This window comes from Podarcis gaigeae, assembly GCF_964106915.1.
Source record: "Podarcis gaigeae genome assembly, chromosome: 17".
NCBI classification, from domain to species: Eukaryota; Metazoa; Chordata; class Lepidosauria; order Squamata; family Lacertidae; genus Podarcis; species Podarcis gaigeae.
The window spans coordinates 21,770,696-21,796,455 of record NC_139694.1 but is presented as its reverse complement, the minus strand read 5'-3'; the positions used below and the strand labels follow the sequence as shown (position 1 = coordinate 21,796,455).

At 40.5% G+C, this 25,760-nt stretch overlaps 1 protein-coding gene across 7 annotated transcripts in view; it reads left to right on the top strand.

Moving 5' to 3' along the window:
• Positions 1 to 202: 202 nt before the first annotated feature.
• The window catches only part of KDM4C (lysine demethylase 4C), a 182,725-nt gene continuing 157,167 nt past the window's right edge, over positions 203 to 25,760 (top strand). For 3 of the 7 annotated variants that reach the window (XR_014559327.1, XM_083718552.1, XM_083718555.1), the window contains exons 1-5: positions 7,884 to 8,036; positions 9,502 to 9,663; positions 17,011 to 17,186; positions 18,589 to 18,703; positions 24,266 to 24,459. Coding sequence is in view for 4 of the 7 variants with exons in the window: in XM_083718552.1 (XP_083574678.1) it covers positions 9,520 to 9,663; positions 17,011 to 17,186; positions 18,589 to 18,703; positions 24,266 to 24,459 (629 nt within the window). In the remaining 3 variants the exon portion in view is untranslated. Of the gene's footprint in view, positions 554 to 7,883; positions 8,037 to 9,501; positions 9,664 to 17,010; positions 17,187 to 18,588; positions 18,704 to 24,265; positions 24,460 to 25,760 lie in introns of those variants that run through there. The other 4 variants (XR_014559325.1, XR_014559326.1, XM_083718554.1 and 1 more) reach the window with 3 other exon arrangements.

Genomic DNA, 25,760 nt, shown 5'->3' with positions numbered 1-25,760 from the left:
CCACCACCACTGGCTTTCTCTTCCGCACTCCACACTCCCCCGCCCCGCCTAATTCCCCGCCCCATCCTCCTCAAGTCGAGCCTCCTTCGGTCACGTGGCCTCCGAGGCAGGAAACCCCGCCGCCGCCGCGTTCTGGCGTCACGTGACGCCACAGCGTTTGCTCGCGGCGGACGAGAAAGAGCAGAAGAAAAAAAAAAAAAGTGGGTGGGAAGGTGTGGGAGGAGGAGGAAGCCCTTCGCCGACAGAGGTGCGCGTGCGCGGTCCGTAGCTGTCATTCCGCGTACATTAGAACAACAAGTCCCCACCAAAACGAGGAAAGAGGGGAGGGGACGGGGGAGCGAGCGCGAGCCAGCGCGCGCGCGCGCGCAAATAGTTGCCGCCGCGGTCGGAAGCTTTCCGAGGAAGTGCGGTGAGGTCTTAGCAGCAGCAGGAGGGCTCCTCGCTTCCAACCCCCCTCCCTTCCCTCTCTCGCGCTGTTAACCCCCTCGTGCCCGGCGAACCAAGGCGGAGCGGCTCGGCCAGGCGACGTCGGCGCCTGAGGCGGAGGGAAAAGGTATATCCGGGCATGGCGGGTGGTGGTGGATAGGAGGGACGGGGAGGGGGGTGGGTTTGCCATGCGTCTCGTGAGGGGAGTAACAGGTGGAGGGCGGGGGGGTCTCCGGAGGATGGGCTGCCGGGGGTGGGGCCCTGGGAGGAAGAAGGTGGCTCCGGCGGCCCTGAGGGAAGGAGGCTCTGCTTGTGGCAGCTGAGCGCCTTGAGGGGCAGGGAAAGGTGGGCAGAGCAGCTCCGAGGGCCGGTGTTGTGAGGGGGGGGGATATTTGGGGCTTGGGTGGAGGTCGCCGTGGGACCTGGCAGGAGGGTGGGCCGGCCTGAGCCCCCCACACCCAGGGGGGCCTCTGAGGGAAATGTGCTGCTCCAGGGAGTGGAGCGAATGGCTGGCCAGGAGGGCGACGACGGGCCCTTCTTCCATGGCCAAAGTTGGCTCTGGCAGAGTTGAGGCGCTTGGTGTCCCTGTGGATGGGGGAGGAAAAATAAGAATAAAAATAAACCCCGAGCAAAATGCTGGAATTAGAGAAATGCCTGCTTGGGTAGGAAGGGCCACAGCAGTTTTCGTTTCCAGATCCTTGGGACTTGTGAGTCTATGGCCGCCACACACAGGGAAGCCAACCCTTTTGAGGTGCAGCTGGCTCTTTCGCCCTGGGTTTCAGTTTAAAAGGAAAACAACAACAAAAAGAAACATATCACGGTGTTTACTTTTAGATTGCATTCCTGGAATAATGAAAGCACTGAGTCATCTATAGGCTTCCTCCAAGGGTCATGTGTAAGCTGCCAGAACTGGGTGACCACAGCTGTTGTTACACTTGACTTTGCAAGAAGTTTCCAGATGTGTCTCTCATGCGAAATGTTTGCGGGTTCGCTTCTTGGTTTTGAAATGTTTGGTGTTGTAAAATCTCGTATTGTAATTCTCAGAAACTGAGAGATGTAAAAAAACTAAAAAGCCCCACCTTTTGTTCACCATTCCTTGCTTGAAAGTTATCGTATGCTAAACTAGTAGCATGGCATCTCCTGTGTAGCTGTATCAGAGTATGATAATTGATTGTTATCTAGTGATGTCCCCCAACAGTAGCTGAAGCTCATGTTGTGTAACCAGAATCTGGTCTGTTGGTATATTATTGAAACAGCAGTCATGGCATAATCAACATAAGCCACATAATGGCTAACCATTGAACTTTCAGTGAGCCTTTTTAGTTTGTGAATGTACAAAGTTTTTTACTTTATAATCCACAATATTTGATGCCACAATCTATTAAACTTAAAAGTGTCACGAGACTTGTTTGTTAGGACATTTCCAAACTTTCTTTATACACGTTGTCACCTGACTGATGCAAATAATCCCTTGTCCAGGTGTATTCTCAGTTCTCAAGATGCAGTACTTTGCTTCTGCAGAATTGTGTAGCTCCACCCCTATTCCACCCATTCCTGGACTTCAATTTAATAGTCTGAGAACTCTCCCACTCAAACAGTGGAGTGCATATAAGATCAACAAAAGTCAAAAACTCCAGCAATTTTTTTTAAAAAAACTTCCGTTAAAATAGATATATATATATTTATATGGTTCTTTGGAGCTTGCATTTTCCAAAAAATAAAATAAAATAAAAATAAAAATGCTAAACTCAAAATTTAAAGAAAATTGTGAGCTAACTGCTACATTTTTTTCTTCCTCTGCAAGTCTAGTTTCCGTGTATTGTATCATGCTATCATGCGACTGGCAGGTGCCAAGAATGAACTCTAGATGCAGTTTTATCATTAAGAAGGCTGAGGCAGTCACCTTAGGTAGCTTATTTTTGGTGCCATTAAGGGTGGCAGAATGAGAGGGAGACAAAACTGTTCTTCGGGCACAATTCACTCTACAAGTCCCGATGAAATGGAGAAAGGTGTGCAGCAGTATGTTCATGAGTGTGCTTGGGAATGTTGTTTGGATCTTCTGCCTCAGGCATGGGTCAGCCCTGATAAAATCCAGGTTCAACCCTTCAGATAATGTACAAGCTCAGTCAGAAACAGTGTTTCTACTTATTTATGAAAATCGAGCTGGTGTGAATTGAGCATCACTCTTTCTGCAGGGTGAGGATTTTGGTGTATTGCTTTTTACAAGGACGAAGGCAATGTGTTTTCCTTTTGCTAATCCATCCACCGGTGGGGCCCTGGGAGTGGTGAAATGCTCATTCTTTGCTTGCTTTATGTGGGTCATGTAGATCTGAAACCTTGCATATGAAGTCACAGTTATGCCAGTCAATGTCTCTATTATCATTCTGTTACCTAAATGTTTTAGAAAATAGTATTATTTTAGAAGCATGGGGCACATTTTCAAGGGAAATAATTGCAGAAATTGTCAAATGTAACAAAGCAATGTCTGAAATGCACAACAAATTCCAAGCTGACTTCTCTTTGAGTGGGTTCTTTATCATCCTTTCTCTAATCAATGTAGTAATGGTGTCTATTATTGTGAGAGTTGCTAATGCTTTTAAAGTACTGTGTTTGAATTTTTAAAATGTGAATATTTGATCAAAGCAGAGCAGTAACTTTTTAAAGGAATGTGGTCAGTAAAATTGTAAAAATCAAACTTTAAAATCTTTTTGAGGTACCCAAGGGACTGTTGTATAAACTTGAAATTTGGAGCTGGAATAAATTGGAGGTCAAAATTTCCCACGTCTTGACTGAGGATTTACTAAACAGAGAGCCCTATTTATGAATTCCCATATGGGAACTTGTGTGTGAGAGTTTGCACTCAGATGTATTTTTAGCATTATTTCTAAAATGTCATATACATATACAGGTTTTGGTTCTTTGTCTGAGCTGTGTGATGATGCACATGTGTCTTAATAAGTGCATTGTAGAAACAAAGGTGGATTTTGGGCAGGGTGACTGGTTCTGCTGCACTGGGTGCCAAGCCTAGGGGGCACCACAGGGTTTTACAACTTTGACGTAGTGAATTGAACTAAAGAGAAAGCAAAAGGTGTGGGGGATTTTTGCCTTTCACAGAGCACCTCTGAAATTTGAAAGACTAAAGTCTGACCCTGGTAGAATTGTAATAAATTAACTTGAGATTCTTAAAATTCTATTTTAAATGTGCTGTTATTTCTAATAAGTAATAATCACAACACTTTTCTTAGAATTTTCACTTTTCTTTTGTGTTTTGCTTTTCTAGCATGCCAGTGAGGCACCTGGTAGGAATAATCAGGATGCATTTTACACTTGTATTTTACAAACTGCTGATGTAAATAAAGAAATGCTTATAGAGTACCTCAGGGACATTAGTTATATTGGGAATGAATGAAGTCCTAGCCTCTCATTCATGAGAAATAAAGGCAACAAAAGAGCTTTCAAAGCAGCTACTATTTATAAAAAAGTAGCAAATTAACTTTGTATTATTGAAGTGGAGATACATTTGTTGCTGAAGTTGAAATGCCTTCTCTGAGCACAATAATTATAAACAAGTAGTTGGAGATACATACATCATTTTATTTGTATGAAGCCTTTCGTTATTTAAAACCATGCTCAAGGCAGCTTGCAACATGAAAAAAATACATAGTTACAAATATAACAAAATAGTTGTAAACAATAAATAACACATCAAGAAGTACACAGCCAAATTTAACAATTTCCACATAAACGATAAAAAGATCTAAAAATAAAGATACCAAAATTAATATCAATAACAGCAACAAACCCCAACTATACCCCAATCCAAGATGACCTGCACCATGGTGCAATTTTCAGGCTTATAATCTGAATTCTTCTCAAAGACTGCTTTGCAACCTCTGCAGCTTAGTCCCAAATGGGACATATTGCTCTGTGGTGGAGGGCTGGCCCCCATTACCATGAAAACTACATGGATTCTATGCAGTGTTGGTCATATTCTAACAGACCTATTGAAATTAATATACATTATTAACTTAGTGGGTCTACTCTGACTATAACTTGGTTGGATACAATGACATGTCCAAGCCCTCTCTGTCATCAGAACCAATGATCTCTTCTTGCACCAGTGGAATATTGCTTGTCTGTGTACAGCAAGCTATGCATATATGTGTTCATTTTTGTGTGTGTATACTCTAGATCTAATTCAGTTTTTCTTTTTTTACTTGCATCTGTACAAATTCAGTCATATGGGATTGATTGCACTCAGTTTATAAGCAGCTTCTGCTTCTGTCATCCTCCCTGCTGAAAAATGCAAAGCTTGATGTGCAAACCTGTAGATCAAATACTTTAAGTCATGGGTAGGGAACTCTAGGCCTTCCTGCTATTGTTTGACTCCACCTTCCATCAGCACCAGCCAGCATGGCCAGTGAATCCACATTAATAGAAGCTGTAGTCCACTATCTGGAGATCGAGAGTTCCCCTATACCTGGCATAGGCAAACTCGGAGCTCCAGATGTTTTGGGACTACAATTCCCATCATCCCTGACCACTGGTCCTGTTAGCTGGGGTTTATGGGAGTTTTGGTCCCAAAACATCTGGAGGGCTAAGTTTGCCTATGCCTGTCCTATACCTGCTTTAAAGTCTTTATACACTGGACTTTTTTATCCAATACAATATTTATTTATTTTTTAAAAAATATCTTCCTTTTTCCCCTTTGAAAGGAGGTTCTCAAAGTAGCTAACAAAATATAGAAGCAAACACAAAAATAACAACCCCATACTAAAACAGCTAAATATCAAGTCTTTTACCAAACACTGTATGTAAAAAGGGAGAACCCGGAGAGCTAGAGCTTGCAGTTGATTAGTTTAAACAGCATCAGAATCAGAGACTTGTTTAAAAAGCAAAGTTTTCAGATGCCAGCAGCATCTTGATAAAGAAGGAGTTGATTTAGTCTCTTGGAGCAGGGAATTTCACATATGGTGCATTGCCACATAACAAGCCTACTGCAGGAGATGGGCCTTGAAGTGGCTGATCCCAAGTAGTTTAGACCTTAAAAGATAATAAGACCTTGAATTATACTTGGAAAGAAACCAGCAGCCAGTGCAGCTGTTAGACTAAAATGGTTGCATGGTCCTAATACTCGGCCCAGTCAAGATTTTACTGGCAGCATTCTTCAGTGATTTTAATTTCCAAGTGGTTTTCAGGGACAGGCCCACCTACAGCATGTTCCAGTGTTCCAGTCAAGATGTAACTAAAGCATTTAGCACCATGGATAAGGTTAAAACTTGCTTTATTTCCCACAGTTTAATTTATTCAATTGGCAGTACAGCTCAGTGATCCTAATGTTTAGAATATGTTTTTCACGAATAGAGGACATTTTTCACTTGTCAAAACATTTTTGTTCATTCTGTTAGGCTGCAATGTGCCAGTGCATATTACAGTATGCTAAATGCATTATGCAATATATGTTCAGGCAACTGTCAATCTGCTGTCAAATCAGTGAAACTTAAGTTTTTGTCTCATTTTTTGGTGTGATATGAAAATGAAAGTTAGCTTGTGGTAGTTAATAACTTGACAGCTTTGTTGCAAAGGTTTGTGCTCAACAAAAGGTGATGATCTTGCCTTCCCTTGTTCAAAAGAAAGTCACAGCTGGCATAATCTAATTTGGACACGTGAGATTTCACTAAATGTAGCTGAGTTGGAGCCCATTTTTCTTTGTTATGAGATGGAGAAGTAGTATGTAACATTATATTCTGCTTTGCCTAGATTGAAACTAGAGCATGTAATTAAACATAGTGTATGGCATATGCTTTTTGGTTTGTTAAGCCTAAGTGGCTATTATATTTATTTATCTAGCCAGGCATTTATACTGGAGGGCGTGTGGCTTGCTATTCTTTCTGACAAGTTATTTTAAGTTTGGTACAGCTAGCTTTTGCCACCAGTTCAATCTCCTGCAAACTGGGAAATAATTGCATCTAACCCTGAGAGGGGCAACAGGTAACTTCCTCCCATTTTTAAAGTCTGAGTTTGAACTGGGGTGATAACAGCACTGCTACTACCTATAAATATATGTTTGCATATTTGGTGGGTAGAGCTGATTGTTCTGCCGTATCTATGCAGGGTGGATAAAACTCAAAGATTAAAAAAAAAAATAAATAAAATTAGGATTTTTTTTTATTTTAATCAGATTTTTAAAATAAAATGCTTTTGGAGGAAAAGTCTTTCTAAAGATAGTTTTCTATTTAAGTTACATTATAGTCCAAACGCTATTAATCAGGAAATAAGGATTTATTTTAAGTTTTTCATGTGTGCTAAAACTCAGTCTTTTTTTAAAAAAAAACGTTTAACCACATCAGTTAACAAACATGGATACATATGCTATAATGTTATTGCTTTAGTTAAATAAATTGTTATTAAAGAAATGATTATTTTTCTCCTTCCAATAAAGTACAGCAGAAAAGTTGTCCAAATATAAACAGTTAACTTATTAAACCTCACAGTAATTTCATAATTATCTTTCTATGTATTTCTGATAGTATAACCAAATTGGTAATTTTTGATATACTGTAACTGTAAAAACTACTCTGAAAATTTATTATTCCAAAAATGAAACCTTTCTCTGGTTGTAAATATTAAGATCATACCATCAAGAATGAGTCTTTATGTAAAAAAAAAAAAAAAAATTTATCAAGTCTTACTGACTAGTGATTTAAACCACGATTTAAATAATGGTTTAAATCTATTTGATTTAAATCAAATCCATCCTGTATCTGTGTATTTTGGTATGTTAACAAGAACATAAAAGGAAGGCTTGAAATGACCATGCTCTGGCAAGGAAAAAATACATTAAATTCATGAGCAGATGCTTGGTTATAAGAACAGAAGTTCAAATCTACTACCTCCTTCTTTAGGAACTTAATTTTGCTGATGCAACAATGGGATTGTCTGGAATAAGGTTGCAGAAGCCTCTCCATCCCTATGATGATTTTGGATTTAATAATAATGACTTTACTATCAAAAGACAGAGATACAGATAACATAAACATTACACGTTTTTGCAAACAGTGCTATTTCAGTCCTCTAACAGTCTTCCAGAGCAGCTTTGGCGGATGAAGCTTCTGCCCTTTGCTACAGTTTTCTGTTGAGAAATATAGAACAAGGAAGACTTTTGCTACCTGCACATTAAAAATCAAAATAAATTTATTCTAATCAGGAGCTTCCCCCCAATATTGTAACAGTGAAACTTCTGTCTGGTTTCAGCTGCATGATGTCTGTTGGAATAAGTTTAATTTGTATTCATATTACAGGATCTTTTTACAAACACTATTGAGTTCTTAACACCAGTTTTCATTAGTTATTTGTCTGGAGCTGCATGTTTCATCTGTCAGTTATATTCTGTTCGCTAAAAACTTTCAGAATAAAATAGTTATAAACTTAGATTGCATATTTTATTAAATTGATAAAAATGTATCGCTATGTTTGCAAATATATAAAAGTTTATTATTTATACACTTGCATTAATACAAGTTATCTCTCTCCTGCAGTCTCCTGGTTACATAAGTGGACAGTGACCTGTTTGTTCCGGTTGATGTAGAAGACAGGTGTCAAATCAGCAGGTAAAAACAATGTTTAATCTGTTCACAGCCTCATACGCTTATTAGGAGTTTGTTAGAATGCCAAGTAATGTATTTTCTCCTAAGCTTTTCACTTTTGAACAGCAAATACATAAAAGGCTGTATATTTATTGTTGGACTCTTGTGCTCTGCTAAATCCTAAATTACTTACTGGTATTTCATAAAGCAGGAGGTCATCCTATATGAATGATATTACTGCTAATGCTTTTTTTAAAAAAACGAGGAAACTGCCTACATATGGTGGGATCTACATAAATCCCTATCCCCAGCACATGGGCAGAAACATGCCAGGGAATTGGAGTCTTGTGCAGTTTTCAGAACTTGCATTCCTTCATTCAGTGAAGGGCTGAATTGGGCATGAAGTTGCACAGAGGATTTTGCATTCCACATAATGGCCTAGTTTGCTGAATGCCTGTACACTGAAGACAGGGCCAGCCTATGGGTATCTGTGGAAATAATTTATTATTTTGAGGAGGAGGGAGGTCTGCTACTTGTACTTACAGGATATTTCTTTGAATATTTATTGTCTTCATATGACTGAGCCCCATGCATGGTGCCAAAGCAAAGCAACAAGAGCCAGTGTGTGGTGTTGTGGTTAAGAGCGATAGGCTCGTAATCTGGGGGAACCGGGTTCATGTCTCCGCTCCTCCACATGCAGCTGCTGGGTGACCTTGGGCTAGTCACACTTCTTTGATGTCTCTCAGCCCCACTCACCTCACAGAGTGTTTGTTGTGGGGGAGGAAGGGAAAGGAGAATGTTAGCCGCTTTGAGACTCCTTAGGGTAGTGATAAAGCAGGATATCAAATCCAAACTCCTCTTCTTCTTCAATGAAAAACAATAATGGGCTGCAGCTGATGATGATGAGTAGAATTATGCATTTCAGAACTAAATTCTGTTTTATTTGTCCATTTAGCAATAATGGATAAGGCACTTGAAAACATACAGCTTTCCTTCATGCAGTTAACAATACTGTAGGACTCTAAACCAAATTAAAAACCCTAAGGCTGACCTCCTTACCTTTTACACAGAAACTGCCTGGGTTATGATAAATGCCAGACATAAGCACTGAAACCAGCCAGACTGTTTTGCTAACACTTATCAGTCGATAGCAAAGACACATATAAGACAAAGTGGATCATCCTTTAAACAAAAACTAGAGTCTTTGAGGGTCTTGATTGAAACAATGAATAACTTCTTTTATAAATTTCTCCTTGGGATGTGTCTTCAACTTGTGTTGTGTTCCCAACATTGTTTCCTGTCCATTTTTGTTCCTAACCTTGTCTTCATAACCACATATTTGTATTAGGCACAAGCAATCAATGCAGGAGAAAAGAGGCACAACATGATCAGCAGTTGGATGCAGTTGCATTGATATGTATAAAGCATTACAATATTTTTTTTACTCAAATACACTGCTGCATGACTAACAGTGTTTGTGTTTTACCAGGTGTAAATCTGAGCAGCCATGGCTGCTCAATCCTTGGACCCTCCTCCAAACCCAAGCTGTAAAATCATGACTTTTCGGCCTACAATGGATGAGTTCAGGGACTTTAATAAGTACTTGGCTTACATGGAATCAAAAGGTGCTCATCGTGCTGGGCTGGCAAAGGTAAATCCTTTAAAATGCTGTGTAGAGCAACCAACCACCAATTTTAATACGTACACTCCGTATAAAGTTCTCATAAAGATTATACATATCATTATAAAGATCTATCAGATAGCTAGATAATACTAATATGCAAATGACGTAACAAACAATATATCAAATGTCACAATGTGAATGAAATATAGCTGGGGGGAAAATACTGCCAAATATCAGAGAAATGTTGCATGGGTTTGGCTTTACCAATGACTGCCTGAAAAGGTCATACAACAATGTATATAAAGTTCTGTATTTGTTGGGGACAAAGTTGGTACTCATTCTATTACTACAATTTATAAGCTACTGAGGGTTAAAGCCTCAGCGCCTAGGACTTGCCGATCGAAAGGTCGGCGGTTCGAATCCCTGCGGCGGGGTGCGCTCCCGCTGCTCGGTCCCAGCGCCTGCCAACCTAGCAGTTCGAAAGCACCTCCGGGTGCAAGTAGATAAATAGGGACCGCTTACCAGCGGGAAGGTAAACGGCGTTTCCGTGTGCGGCTCTGGCTCGCCAGAGCAGCGATGTCACGCTGGCCACGTGACCCGGAAGTGTCTCCGGACAGCGCTGGCCCCCTGGCCTCTTGAGTGAGATGGGCGCGCAACCCCAGAGTCTGTCAAGACTGGCCCGTACGGGCAGGGGTACCTTTACCTTTACCTTTACCTTATAAGCTACTCACTGATATATCCTGCAGTAAAAGAATAATGAATGAATAGCTATTGTTTTTTGTTTTTTAATTTATTTACAAATTTCTCAAGACATTTTTATCTGATGGTAATTTTCCTCCAAAGCCAAGTGCTTTTTCAGTTTTGTTTCTTTTAGTATGTCTCTTTCTATAGGAAACAAATTAAAATGTATTTGTTTTCACTTGTTCTTACATATTTACATTCTGTTACATTCCCTGTTACATTCTGGGGCCTCAGAAGTACACATGGAACATCCTTTGCTAGCAAGCGTTCTCCATTCTCTTCTGTAGAAAAGACAGATCTCTGCATACTGAGGGTTTCACGTGCATCTTCTCAGGGGAGTTTTTCTACAAAGTGAAATGCTTTGTAGATTTATATTAATACCTTGTTCGATACCTTGGTTTCATATATAATGTTACGCATTAGATAAATATAAAGGAACAACTCTCTTGGGTTATTGTTTTGCACACTGGAGACCTGTGTCGTGAAGTATGCAGGTGTTTTCTGAAGGGGTGCAACACAATACTGCTAATGAGATCTTGACTAAAGCTAGAGAAGGAACCAAACAAAACTGGCCTCCTGAGATTGTATTGCTTCATATTTGCAACCTAAAAATCATGTAGTATGTCTTTAGTGATTATGGCATTTAATTTTATTATAATAGTAAGAGACTGCAGATGTAATATTCACCTTGGCTATTCTGTGGCAGCTAAATGAAATCAATGGACTGACTATACATTATTTGATATAACACATAGAAACAAACAAACACTCTTTTCTTGTTGCACTAAAATGTCCAAAGTCAAGAAGCATGGCACCAAAACAAAGAATAACCTTGATTTCCTTGATTGTGGTAATATCCATCTTTTGTCCAATATTATACAGTGGTACCTCTGGTTATGAACACTTCGGGTTACGAACTCTGCTAACCCAGAAGTAGCTGCTCCTGGTTGCGAACTGTTCCCCAGGACGCGACTGGAAATTGCGTGCCGGAGGCGTACGCACAGTGGGAGGCCCCATTAGTGAAAGCGTGCCTCAGGATAAGAATGGTTTCAGCTTAAGAACAGACCTCTGGAACGAATTAAGTTTGTAACCAGAGGTACCACTGTATTGGAATTAGTAATGGATGCATTTGGATCCTGTCATTATAATACAACAGTTAGGACTTTGGTCAAGGTAAAGTATGTTGTAGTAATAGGAATGGGTGGTTTTTCCCCCAGTAGTGCTGAACTTATTTGTCCTCAATTCCTCCAGGCCTATTTCTAAGGTAAACACAGCATACCATGTAATCTTTTCTATCTGATGTGTAATGCATGATGCAAAACAACAATTTATTAACATGTTGGCATTTGTATTTGAATATTATTAAAACTTGTAATATGTCCTAGCCGCTATATAGTATGCAGTTTGACAATTAAAACCAGAATTATTTTTTCTTTTAAAATGTCCTATTTATCTGGTCTGCATCTCATCAGTGAGAAGTGACTGTGTTAAAAGGCTGCATATGGTGTTAGTTTTTTAATATAGTGTGCATTTTTAGTAATGACTGTAAACCCTAGTCCATAATTCACAGAGAAAGGATCTTGAAAGTCACACTTTATGCTGCAATCCTATATATATTTACGTGGGAGAAAGTCCCATTGAGTTAAACAGGAATCACTTCTCAGTAGAGAGGCATTAGATTGCATTGTTAGAGGCTGAGTCTTAATATTATTGTTAATACTATGGTTTTAAATTATATCAAGTATTTATCAAAATATTCATAAAGTGACTTACAAATGCAGCAAAACAGTAAAATAAGGTACATAATACTGACCAATAATAGAAGGACAATAAAAGTAGGCAACAGTCCCGCAGTTATGTTAAAAAGCAGAGAACAATGACAAATAAAGGTGCACTTTTGTGATCCGAAGTTGATGAAGTAAGAATACATGCTTTTTGGTCCTGGGGCCTCTTATAACGTTGACGGTGAAATATTATCAGCAGTATAGAGTAGAATTTCAAGCATACAACATAATTTTAAACGATAACCTGCAGAGGGTCATCTACTTATCAAGCAGATTAAGTGGCCACCTGTGTTGTGCAATCAACATTTTGATTTGATTTATTGTATTTCTGTGCCGCTTTTCATTCAAATGAGTCTCATAGCAGCTTACAAACAATAAACACAATAACATAATAAAGCATAATAGAACATCACAAATACAACATAAATCTTATGAGATAATTAACAAATCCTCAATAAAACAGTTATGATCTAGAAAACACTTAGACGAAAAGCAACTAAAAATAATTACAACAAAAGTTGAATTACATATTACAATACAGCTTTCATAATCTATAAAATACTAACATTAACAGAATAGCAACTAAAAAAATGCTAAACACAGTTAAGTTCAGACACACGCTCTACACACCCCAGTGACTCTTTTCATTTTATTGAAACATACATAAAATACACATAGTGCTTGTTAAGCCAGGGCAGCCAGATGCTGCTCTGGCTGGTATCCTCAGGAAGTGGGCCATGGTGGAGATGAAGGGGCTGTTGGGCTTACTGCCAATGGTAAGGTTGACTCTGGGTAGCCTGCCCAGGTGCCATTGATGAGGAGCTTGCACACATCCCTCTCAATAATCAGGAGATCCATCCCCACTCAACCCTGTCCTTCTGGAGTGGTGAGTCATGGCTGCACTCTGTGTAGAGGTTGACCAGGAGTGTCACAGTCTGGTTTACAGGTGGTCAAAGTCCTGGTGGAGGACATCAGGACTGGGGGCAAGATGGCGGGATGGGAGCAGGAACGGGAGTGTGGAAGCCAGGAGCCAGGAAGCCAAGGGTCCGAGGGTCAGGAAACCAGGAGTCAAGGGTCAGGAAGCAAGGAGTCAAGAAGCCAAACGTAGCAAGGCAAGAAGCATGTTGCTGTGGCAAAGAGCCAAAGGGAAATGCTGATCTTATATCCCTTCTTGGCTCTTGTCATCAGGTGCTGTGAGTTACCAATCGGCCTCACCTGTGTGGCCACGCCTTCCCTCTTGAGAACAAACTTAGGAAAGCCCCAGGTCACAGGGCGTGGCTCCTGCACGTACTCCTGAGAAGGAGGTCCAGCAGTGCCTCCATGCTCGGGATGCTCTCGTTGCACGATGGTTCATCTGCCAGCTGCATCTCCAGCTTCTTCAGCTGAACCTTGGCCTATATGGTAGCAGAAGATGAGGTTGCCGGTAGAGGGAGGGAATGGGGCAGCTATATGAATCCACCAAGTGGTAGGGAGATGCCATGATAAAGATGCTGAGAGAGCCTCAGCAGGATCCTGGTGGCTCACAGCTGTTGACTTGAAGCTGCACCTCGTTCTTTGCATCCAGGCCCATGGAAGGCATGAAGCACAGGGCATCAGCTGGTGAGAATGGAAGATGAGAGGTAGGGGTGGGCTGAGGAGCTGGAGAGTGTGGAAGTGGGGATGCTTCCATCTCCATGTCTTCGGGCTTGCTCAACTGCTGCTCCCTGGGCTTCTGGTGCTGTTTTTGCTGAAGCCATCTGCTTGGTGACCTTGGATTAGTTATCTCTGTGTTGTTTTTCCATTCAGAACCAGGTTTTTTTTAACCATAAAATGTATGACATATAATGCTGAAATTCTTTGGGGTGGAAACTGACTCAATATGTTTTCATAGGTAGTAGAGTACAGTGGTATGTTGTTAAATATAAATTCTCAGAAATTTATTCATGTTGGCTCCAAGAGAAGATACTGTGAGAATTAAAATAGTTTGAGCTTTGTGGCCTTAAAAAAATCATCATTGACCTTGAGTTAAAGAAAAGCATGCAAATGTTCTTAGAATATTCACACCGTGTAGCCCAAATCACAAGTGCATGCTTAATAGTCATGAAAATGAGAATTGCTATGCACATATTTGATTTTTATGCATACATTTTAAATGCACGGTTTCTCTCCCTCCCTAAGCAATATTTAGTTCCTTTTCAAGTGTGCATACATTTTCTGAAAATTTGTGGAATAAATACTTGTGCAGAGCATCTTACTGGCTAAAGCTTCTGCCATATGTTTTTACCTGATGTACATAAATGAAGAGACATGTACTAATTTCAGGATTTTACTTGCCTACATTTTCACAATTTCTTTTAAGGGGCAGCATCTTTTGCTGAAATTAATTTTGTCATGTATTTTAGACTTGTGCAGTTTAATGTAAAGACAATTCAGTCTGAAAGCACTTAAAAAGACCCTCAGTTTATTAAAGTTTATCTGGAAAACAAATCAATGATGGATTTAGGGTGGTGTGAGCAGTCCCTGCCCCAGGTGCTGAGCCAATGGGGTGCATCATCATCACCATACCTTTATTTGTACAGATAATGTACAGGTAAAATATGGGTAAACTGTACCTAAAAGAATTATTGTGAAAATAAGAAATACTTGGGCAGGGGCACCATATTTTGCCCTTGCTCAGAGCACCATATTACCAAAGTCCACCCCTGAAGAAATTCAGGCTTTTTGTCAAGAAAAGAAAAACTTGTGACCATATGCCAGCATCCCTCAAGGCACTGATCAAGTGTATTCAAGCTTAGTTCCGTGGTGTAGACTACTTTGGTCTTGGTCCACAGCCCCAGAATATGGAAAACCTTATCTAAATTTTGTAGACCAGTGGTCTTCAGCATGTCAAGAGTCAGGACTCACTTGGCACAGGGTACAAACTTCCAAGAGTGCAGGCCTGTGCACGTGGAGGGTTGGGCTAGCAGGGGGGAAAACGCTGTTAAAGTATACAATTTGTCCACATGCTTACAAGTATCCTTCTATCAAGCAGTGTATCTGTCCGTGAACCTAGGCCAACAAACACAATCCTTACACAATCCAGACTACAGTTGTGTCGCAAGAAGAAATTAAAGTTCCACTAGTTGAGAGCCATTGTAATTTGCAAAGTTAAGTCACATGTATAAAACACACAGTTTATTTCTTTAAAATATTCCTGAGCAAGATACAATTAAAATACAAATCCCTGTGCTCACTACAGCCATGTATAAAAGCAAGGCAGATAAATTAAACCAGAAAAAAGTAAAAGGCAACATATTACTAAAGAATTAAGCCATAAATTGTTCTGGTAAATCACTCATTTTGGTGAAGAGAAGCACTGAGGCCAACAGCTTCTAGTCCAAATGACAATTAGCTGATACATGGAATATAATTCAAAACTCTTGTAAAACACAATACAATTCACATGAATTGTGATTGTGTGCGGGTCTGGACCTGTCCACTACTAGAAAGTAGTCCCTGCCAGCTTTTCGCTTAAGTAATGCAGTTCTTTACCTAAAAATATTATCACACCTCCTTTACCTTGTCCCTGAATTCCTGCCCTTTAATTTGTTCTAGGATCACTTTCCAATCCTCTGGCTGTCAGAAAAGCTATTCTTGTCCCCAGAGCCCCATGTGAGGTTTTTAATTCCTTGCGAACTGACAACTTTTCCTTCCTTTACAGAAATTGATCTGCAAGTGTTCCAAGTGCTTTTGTCCCCAGAGTACTTGGAACACTTGTGAACGTTTTGTGCCATTATGGCATCTCAGCCAATTAATTTAATATTCACTGCCGCAAACAAAATGCAATATAGAATGCCTGACAGTTCTTTTATAAAACAGTTAGCATAAAGGTAAAGGGACCCCTGACCATTAGGTCCAGTCATGACCGACTCTAGGGTGTGGCGCTCATCTCGCTTTATTGGCCGAGGGAGCCGGCGTACAGCTTCCGGGTCATGTGGCCAGCATGACTAAGCCGCTTCTGGCGAAACCAGAGCAGCACACGGAAATGCCGTTTACCTTCCCGCCAGAGCGGTACCTATTTATCTATTTGCACTGGCGTGCTTTTGAACTGCTAGGTTGGCAGGAGCAGGGACTGAGCAACAGGAGCTCACCCCGTCGCGGGGATTTGAACCGTCGACCTTCTGATCGGCAAGTCCTACGCTCTGTGGTTTAACCCACAGCGCCCCCCAACCCTTCAGAGTTAGCATAGGTTGGCCTTTATTCATAATTTGGAGTTAACACAAATATTAGCCTGTGGCTATTACGCCACTGTTATTTTCACCTTTTTCTATCATGCATAAGGTAATATTTAACACAATGTAACACATTTTTCAGAAATTAAAATCCAGGATCAAATATTCTCTCTGTTAAAACATTGGGCACTATGGCTGCACGCCAGGGGTATCTAACCTGTGTCCCTCCATATCTTGTTGGACTCCCAACTCCCATCAATCCCATGGCCAATAGTCAGGGATCACGGAAGTTATAGTCCAGCAATATTTGGCAGAGATTATCTGCCCTTATTATGGATCAAATAATGCACATTTAGCAAAGCTTTTGACTCCCCCTTGAGATATAGCAAGAAGCTTTGGCACTGATACTATAGAGCAGGAGGCTGCTGTTCAAAGAAAACAAATAGAAAATTCCACTGGTAAGCAGCATTCTGGCAACTAATATCTGCCATTGGGCCACCAAATCTACTGGCTTTACATGAATGTTGAGTTTTCCAGATAATACTGCTGGCTTTCCTTATATAGAATTTCATTAAATGTAACTCTTTGTTTTCATCCTTTTAAACCTTCTTTTAAGTTACACTGGCTGCTGTTAATATGCTGTTCCCCTAAATTTCTAGGTGATTCCCCCAAAGGAGTGGAAGCCAAGAAAATGCTATGATGACATTGATTCTCTGATTATACCAGCTCCAATTCAACAGATGGTTACTGGGCAATCAGGGCTCTTCACTCAGTACAACATTCAGAAAAAGCCAATGACTGTGAAGGAGTTTCGGCAACTTGCCAACAGTGACAAGTAGGTATAGTCATTTAGTGCCACCACAAGGTGGAGATTATGTGGTTGCACGCTTAAGTTACAGTTTTACTTTAGAGTAATTAAGTCATGTATACTGTAGGATAATCTATAGATTGCAATTTATGGTTTCTAAATAAAAGCTATAGTTTAAGAATGCATACTTATGCTCATGTGTGCATTTCCCCCCAATAGAATTCAATAAAATTCCTTAATACATGGCTTCTAAGGGCTAATAAAAACACATTCCTCACATTTTTACACTTCCACTTTTTCTGCAAACCCTCCACACAGGCTGTTCTGCAGTTTCTATTCTCAAGGTCACACAGCTTTTGGAGATAGGGAATGTTTCACTTTAGAAACTATATTGATCTAGCTTTTATATTATTGGTTATTTGGTAGGAGGCTGCCTAAAACTATTAGAAAATAAGCTGATAGCAGTATTTTGATTTCAATTTAGAAGCAATGAATGTTGTCAGCCTGCTTGCACAATTGGACTTCCTCTCCTCCTACTTGCAGTGCCTGGTGTTTCCCCAAAATCTAACCTGGATGGTTGGGAAAATCTCTTGGAGCAGGTGGAGGGCTGCAGCGGGCTGCAGAAGGAAAGGAAACTCCTACTGCATTTGCTGGAGGACTGTTGAGTTGCCAGACAAAAGATCTTTCAGCAAAGCAAAGCTAGCAGCTCTAGTTAAGTCAAGTGAAATATGAATTATCTTAATGTTACTTTTAAGAGTGTTGCAAGAATTACTTTTATTCCAAAAATTCCAATATTTGGTTATGGTTCATATATAGTATCTCATATCTAACTCTTGTATTTGGTTTTCTACATTTGTGATATGCAAGATAAGCCCACTAAAAACAGTCAGAGAAGAACTATGGTATTAAACAAGACTGCATAGATTAGGAAATGGCATATGCATTCGAGATAGGCTTGGAAAAACGAATTTGCTCAAAAGGCCTATGGTACAACGCAGTGTAACTGGAAAGAGACAAATAGATGAATGCATACAAACCGTTTCTATGCTATTTTTTCGCACTCTGGTTTATATTCATGTACTTTAGCTAGAGGTGCTTCAAAATTATCTGTCTGCATTGGCATAGTGCGGTTGAGGGATAGGAGAAGGAAAACACCAAGTCACCTAGCACAATTCGTTGGCTTGGAGAGATCAGCCAGTTGTTGATATTAGTTGGCAATAGAGCCAGATTCTTGGGACTTTCAGTACAGTAGATAAACTTTGCAGGAAGACTCCCCTCCCCATAAATAATATCTAAAGTTCCTTGTTCACTTCAGGTGTGATAACATGTCACCCCGATAATAATAATCACATAAGTCTTACAAGACACACAATGAATTTATAACTGCTGACCTTTTGTAACTAATTTCTTTCTTCTCCTCCCTTTTCAGATATTGTACCCCAAGACATTTAGACTATGAAGACTTGGAGCGCAAATACTGGAAAAATCTAACTTTTGTGGCACCGATCTATGGAGCTGATATTAACGGAAGCATATATAAAGAAGTAAGCTCTCTGTTCAGTCATCCTTATAAATTAGCTGAAGTTGCATCGTTAAAAAACCCCCCCGTAGTTTGACTATTATCTGATTTCCATTTATTTCAGTGCATGTGCTCATTGCATGATGAGTTTGCAGTTTCCCCATTCTTATGAATGTTTGATGAAGGTGGGCGTGACATGCAAAGGCTGCAGTCTACACACCACATGAGAGTATGGCCCACTGAACACAATATTTTTATGTTGTGAAACTGCCCTGAGATCTTGAGATGACGGGCAGTGTGCAAATTTAATAAGTAAAAATAAATTAGAGCTTTTTTCTATGTATGAGTAGGCATACATAGAATTGTCCCAATAGTAGTTTACAGTTGTACCTTGGTTCTTAAACCTAATCTGTTCCGGAAGTCGGTTCCAAAACCAAGGCGTGCTTTCCCATGGAAAGTAATGCAGAACGGATTAACCCGTTCCAGACTTTTAAGAACAACCCCTAAAACAGCAATTTAACATGAATTTTGCTATCTAACGAGACCATTGATCCATAAAATGAAAGCAATAAACAATGTACTGCAGTCACACAACCAATTGATCAGTAGCTGAACTGGGTTCCACACCGTCACAAAAACAAAAAAAGAAAGCCACAGAAACAAAAAATAAATAGCAAGAACCGACAGACCTCAGCGTAACAGTCAAAATGGAAGTGTGGCACTCAAATCGGAAGCGTAACACTCAAAACGGAGCACGTTTGGCTTCTGAAAAAAGTTCGCAGATCAGAACACTTACTTCCGGGTTTGCAGTGTTTGGGTTACAAGTTGTTTGAGTACCAAGCTCTCTTCCTGTTCTGGTGGCTTGGAGAGAAGACACGTGTGATACAACTCACAGCCAGAAGGAAGGGAAACAGCAGTATTTGAACTCTTGTCTTGTGCCCTGCATTTGGGCATGTTAATGCAAGAAGGCCAATAATGCAATTGGGCCAGCTATCCCAAATGGTGGAGAAAAGCTTTTAATAGAGGTATATTGATTTGGCAACTGCTGATACTATAAAGTTGTAAAGTCTTTGGGAATTGTGTGGAGTACAATTATCTTTATGTCTCCTCTTCTGCATCTCTGAAGGAGCTGCATAATTTATTTCCTGTTTCCACTCTTAATAAGCATCAATATAACATGTTGCAAAGGAAGCATGAGACACCTCCAAGAATAATACAGTGGTACCTCTGGTTGCGAACGGGATCTGTTCTGGAGGCCCATTCGCAACCTGAAAAGAACGCAACCCGCATTTGCACGTGCACGGGTCGCAATTCGCCGCTTCTGCGCATGCGCGTGACATTATTTTGCACGCCTGTGCATGTGCAAGCGGCGAAACCCGGATGTAACCTGTTCTGGTACTTCCGGGTCACCGCGGTATGCAACCTGAAAATGCTCAACCTGAAGCAAATGTAACATGAGGTATGACTGTACATAATGAAAAGTTAGGCAGGGGAAATGGTGACAGACAGCAAAGGAAAGTTGAAGGAAACGTCTGGAAGGGTATAAAAATAAAACACAGAAGTGGTGCTGGGTTAAATGGAGGTTAAGACCATTTCTAACATGCAAAGGAATGCAAAGGGAAAAGTTGTTAGAGAAGTCTTGATATTTATGCATCTTTAGGAGGGAACAATTGATATATAGTATGTATATTTTCTTCAGCCACCAGGTGGCGGCCTTGCACAAGAAAACATTTTCATGTGTGTTGTGCTGTTAGTGAAATCTCTCAATTTAGAATCTAAATCTCTCATATTTATTCAAATTAGGGATTTTCATGTATTCAATAAGGATGGATAAAATACAATCTGTCTAGAAATGAGGCAATGGAAGGAGCAAAAGTGCTTGGTGTAATTATTTCCTCATGAGAAGCCATATGTGATAAATGAAATATTTGAATTGTGTTATCAAAAGTAAAAGCAATGCAGAAGACTTAATGGAAGCACTGTAGTTTCAACATTATATTATGGATTTTATTCCATAATGCTTCCTTTAAAAAAAAAATCCAACCAGAATATTTCAATATTCCAACCAGTCATTCCATTGTGATGCTGCATATTATGCATGGTAAAAATGTCTGAATTCTTTAAACTCAAGTGGCATTAAAATCAGTGCAAAATCTGTAGAAAACAACCCCTCTGTTAATAAAGTCAGTGAGTCAAGGAGCTATTTGGAATCATCCAGAGGATTTTTTTTACATTTTGCTTTGGAGAGCTGAGCCCTGTGCCATATATAATCCAGGATTCCGCTTTTTAAAATGGTTTTCCAGGTGTCATAGGAAACACAACTTCAAAGCCCGCTTGGATTTATGGAAGCTTGCACCAGTTGTTAGCCACTAGTGTCCAGGAAACATTTACTATTTCCTAGTCTGAACGTTTGTACAGAAAAGATCTGTCTTGTCTAGTACTCCAGTTTCAACAGTGCGCTGTAACCAAGGCGTCACGTGTTTCTAAATTGCACGTTGTACGTGAACATCCATGTCTACATGTGCACCCTTGGAGGGTTGATATTTTGGGATCTTTTATCCAGAGTCGTTGCAAACCCATTGCACTGCATCATTAGTCACTTTAATTAATTGGAGGAATTAGGAAGAACCACTGAGTCCCAATTTTGGCTCCAAAGAGGAAAAAAGTGTATGGTTAATTGCAGCACTAAAATGGCATTTAAGAGTAAAATAGCTTTGTGGCTTGAATCACTGAAGAGTAAAATGGTTGGTTAGAGCATGATTGTACCTAGGCTACCCAAACTCATGTTTGGGTAAATATTTCACACTTGTTGATATGATGGAAACAAAGGTAGGTGAAAGCAGAGGATCTAATTGTTGCTGTATAAAGAGCAGGGACTGGCACTAGCGATCCAGAAGGCAGAACTGGAGGGCTAGATGCTCCAGGGGAATGCTTGAATGAAATTAGATATATTTGAGCCACGCAAGGACAGAAGGATAATGAGATTTAATAAATGGAAGAGTTAGGGAGAAGTGGAGATATTGAAATGCTTGTAATAGCCTGTTCTAACGAGAGGAGAAGGTTGGGCACAGGATTCCTAACTTTCACCGTGACCTGAGGGTGTGCAGTTGTCATTAGACCAAAGTTCCCAGCTCAACGGGGAATGGATTTTGGGTTGCTGCTCCTCCCTGCAGGGAAAATACTAGGATTGTCATGGTTGTTGAAGCAAGCAAATTTGAGTCCTTAGAACCCTCTCAATATAGGTCCAAAAATTGATTCCCGTATTTTTTGCTCTATAGGGCGCACCCGAGCAAAGGATGCACCTAGTTTTTAGAGGAGGAAAATAAGTAAAAAATATTTTGAATCAAATCAGTGTTGGGGCTGAAGGGGGAAGCCCGGGGTTTCCCCATAAAGCCCCGGCATCCCCAAGCTAGAACAGTGAGACGCTGCGCAGCGCTCCATCTCTCTGTTCTGGCTTTGGGGACAGCCTTTCAAGCCTCCACAGGGCAGCGGGGTGCCTTCACGGAGCTAACCCCAAAGCCTTTGGAGCGCAGCAAGAGGTACCGCGCACCGACCCCTCTCGCTCTCCAGGCTTCAGCGAAAGCAACGTGTAGCCTCCAAAGCGCAGAGGGATTGATCCCTCTGCGCTTTGGAGGCTTCGCGTTGCTTTCACTGAAGCCAAGGAGCCTGCATTCGCTCCATAGGACGCACAAACGTTTCCCCTTCATTTTTGGAGGGGAAAAAGTGCGTCCTATAGAGTGAAAAATACGATAATTTATTCAAGGGAACTCAAGGTTCCTAACTCACTTGAATAAAATAACAAAGATCGACAGGAGGCAAAGAAACAGGGTAGAGGAGGCAAGGCTTAGCGTCTAGATGGGCTGCAGCAGTCTACTCATATGGATGTACCACAAGACAACAAATGTTAGCAGGCCTTTGAGGAGAATCACAGAGACTGAACTGTGGAACAGCCTGTTGGAGAGAAATTGAACAACATGGTCTCAGGGTGGGTGGGGAGGTGGATTTTGCTTCAGGGGACAGGTATCTGAGACGAATAACTAAGGCTGGGGGTGGGGGGAAGAAGCTTCAGAACAGGTAGCATGCTAACTAACAGGTTTCAATATTCCCAAGTTTCCTGCAACAGTTTTACGTGGACAGTCTTGGGGCAACAGTGAATCTCATGTGCCAATCAAGTTAAGGGGTTCTAAGTTCATACTGTTTTGGACTTGAGTTTCAGAGGTGCCTCATATGAGAACTGAGGGTGGAAGGAGTGCAAGTCGGAAGGCAATTTTTGTTTGCCCAGGTAAATCAAACTGAACTGAGGCTCGTGCTTTCATTTAAAGTTTCATTTAGAATACCTGTGAAGTTTTTGCACTTCTCAGTCCCATGAAGTAAGATGTCTCAATGGCATGTATCCAATTAAGCTATTCTCTGAATAGACCCAATGAAATTAATGGATCATAGTTAGTCAATGGCCATTCATTTCATTGTGGCTGCTCTGAGTATGACTGCACTGGGTACAACCCAATGACTGCAACCAGTCTATGCTACGTCTTGCTTCCTCTGTACTGCTTGCAAAGAGCATGTAATTGTTGCAAGTTACCTGCAGAGCAAAGCTAAAAGCGTGCCTCCTGAATTATTATTATTATTAAGCTCCTCAACAACCACCAAGCTAGTTCATAGGGCATGATGAAGATTGTCCGTCCCAGTAATTGCCTTCGGTGTCTGGTAGTCAGAGGTATACGACCCCTAAATTTAGTGATATTTTGATATCAGAGTTAATATATTTATAGAAAATAGGTTTATCAATAGTTATCTAGTTACGGGGGTGGGTGAGGAATGGGGAAAAGTGTAGTAAAATCTTAAACAGAGGATTAAAGATGGGGTATAAACTCATGCTTTTATTTCTAGAAAGCTGCAAAATCAAAGCAAACCTTTCTTTCATGATTTACTGTGGTAATAACTGCACTTCTTGAAAGCACTGATAGCATTGTATTTCATGGATATAACTGTCTGTTTTGTTTACTGATGAAGTCTTCTTCTGTACACTTGGAAATATCCTAAGGTAGTAGCTGTCATTTAGAACAAATTGTGGAGTTCTACAAAGAAAGCTGAACTATGGAGTTCATAATAACAGACATATTTTTCTTAGGTTATGTCTAGTCTAGTGCAACAGATTTGTGTGTGTTTTCTGCCACAAAAAAGGTAGAAAGTTTAAGGAGCTATTGCATTTGCACCTTATCTCATAATTGGCCACTACAGTACAGTACTTGACTCCTATTCCTGTTATGTTTTTTGTTTAAAAGTATACCTAGTTCAAGAGATACAATACTGAAATGACAGTGCTTGAGCAAAGAGTAGTTCCTACTAATGTTGAAATAGTAACTGCTGCTAAGAGACTGATTTTGTTTTTAACATGTATCTGAAGCCATCCTTTGTCGTGTATACAAATAGTCATCCTCAAGTCCTGTGGGACAGCTCTCTTTTGTCTTGAATTTTGCCCTCTCAGTGAAAAGCTGATGGTGCAAGTTTGCTTTTGTTCATATCTTCCCCCCCCTTTTTATCTTTTTTGACATTGATCAGTTGTGTCCCCGTATATTCCTTTCAGAATGTTAACGAATGGAATATCGCTCATCTTAATACTATACTGGATGTCGTAGAAGAAGACTGCGGAATCTCAATTGAGGGAGTCAACACCCCATATCTGTATTTTGGCATGTGGAAGACAACGTTTGCATGGCATACTGAAGATATGGATCTCTACAGCATTAATTATCTCCACTTTGGGGAACCGAAATCCTGGCAAGTTAACTCTTTAGGAAAATCAATTTTACAAAATGTTTATTGGTTTCTGAAGGTTAAAGGAGAAAAGCAGGCATTTGTACTGTGAATAACAGAAGGATCCAGCCCAGTTGGAAATGTGTAAAACATCTGGAGTTTGAGATTTGTGAGGAAAGAATCATGCATTAGAGCTGGGCAACCTGTGGCCCTCCAGATGTTGTTGGACTCCACCTCCCATAAGTCCTAGCCAGCATGGTCAGTAGTCAGGGATGATGGGAATTTCAGACTAGTAATGTCTGCAGAGCCATAGTAACATAGTGAGCTGCCTTATACTATTAGGTCATCTGGCTCAGCACTGGTAGTGCCTCTCAGGGTTTCAGGTGGGAGTCTCTCTTAACTCTACCTGGAGATATCAAAGTTTGAACCTGGGAGCTCTGCACGCAAAGAAGATGCTCTACCATTGAACTGCAGCTCTTCCCCAATGGCTTCCAATCCTTCCCTTAAACATCAGAATAACTTCTTTTTAAAGGCAGAATCCAATAGATCAGTGATATGCAAATTAAAAGGCCTGAATGCAGGCTATAAGTCATACCAATTTGATTTTTTTTTTAAAAAAAGCTGCTCCACCTGCTGTCATTGGCTGCTTCCTATGATATTACAGAATGCTTAGCTCCTGCCAAGGCATTAAGTTGTTGGTAACAAAGGTCTAGGGACACAATGGGCAATCAGATGGTAGAAGGGGATACAGATAAATTAGGAAGCTGCAGTATCACAACAGTAATCAGCTGTGAGGCTGTGTGTGCCAGAGAGCACATATAAATGAACGCATGAGAACTAAAATGACGTTACAAGTACGCAACATGGTTACACGCGTTTGGCCATGTTTCGCCAGTGAAACTCAGAGAGCTGCAGATGATATTCCACTGTCTTACTCCATGCAACCCCACTAAAATTAATAAACATGGCTAAGTTAGGTCCATTAATTTCAGTGGATCTGCATAAAACTTACTTCAATAGCACCCTGAACATTTTTATTTAAGTATATATCTAGTACAGTGGTACCTCAGGTTACATACGCTTCAGGTTACATATGCTTCAGGTTACAGACTCCACTAAGCCAGAAATAGTGCTTCAGGTTAAGAACTTTGCTTCAGGATAAGAACAGAAATCGGGCTCCGGCGGCGTGGCAACAGCGGGAGGCCCCATTAGCTAAAGTGTTGCTTCAGGTTAAGAACAGTTTCAGGTTAAGTACGGACCTCCGGAACGAATTAAGTACTTAACCCGAGGTACCACTGTATCGCTAAAGGCACCACAGTAAGCTT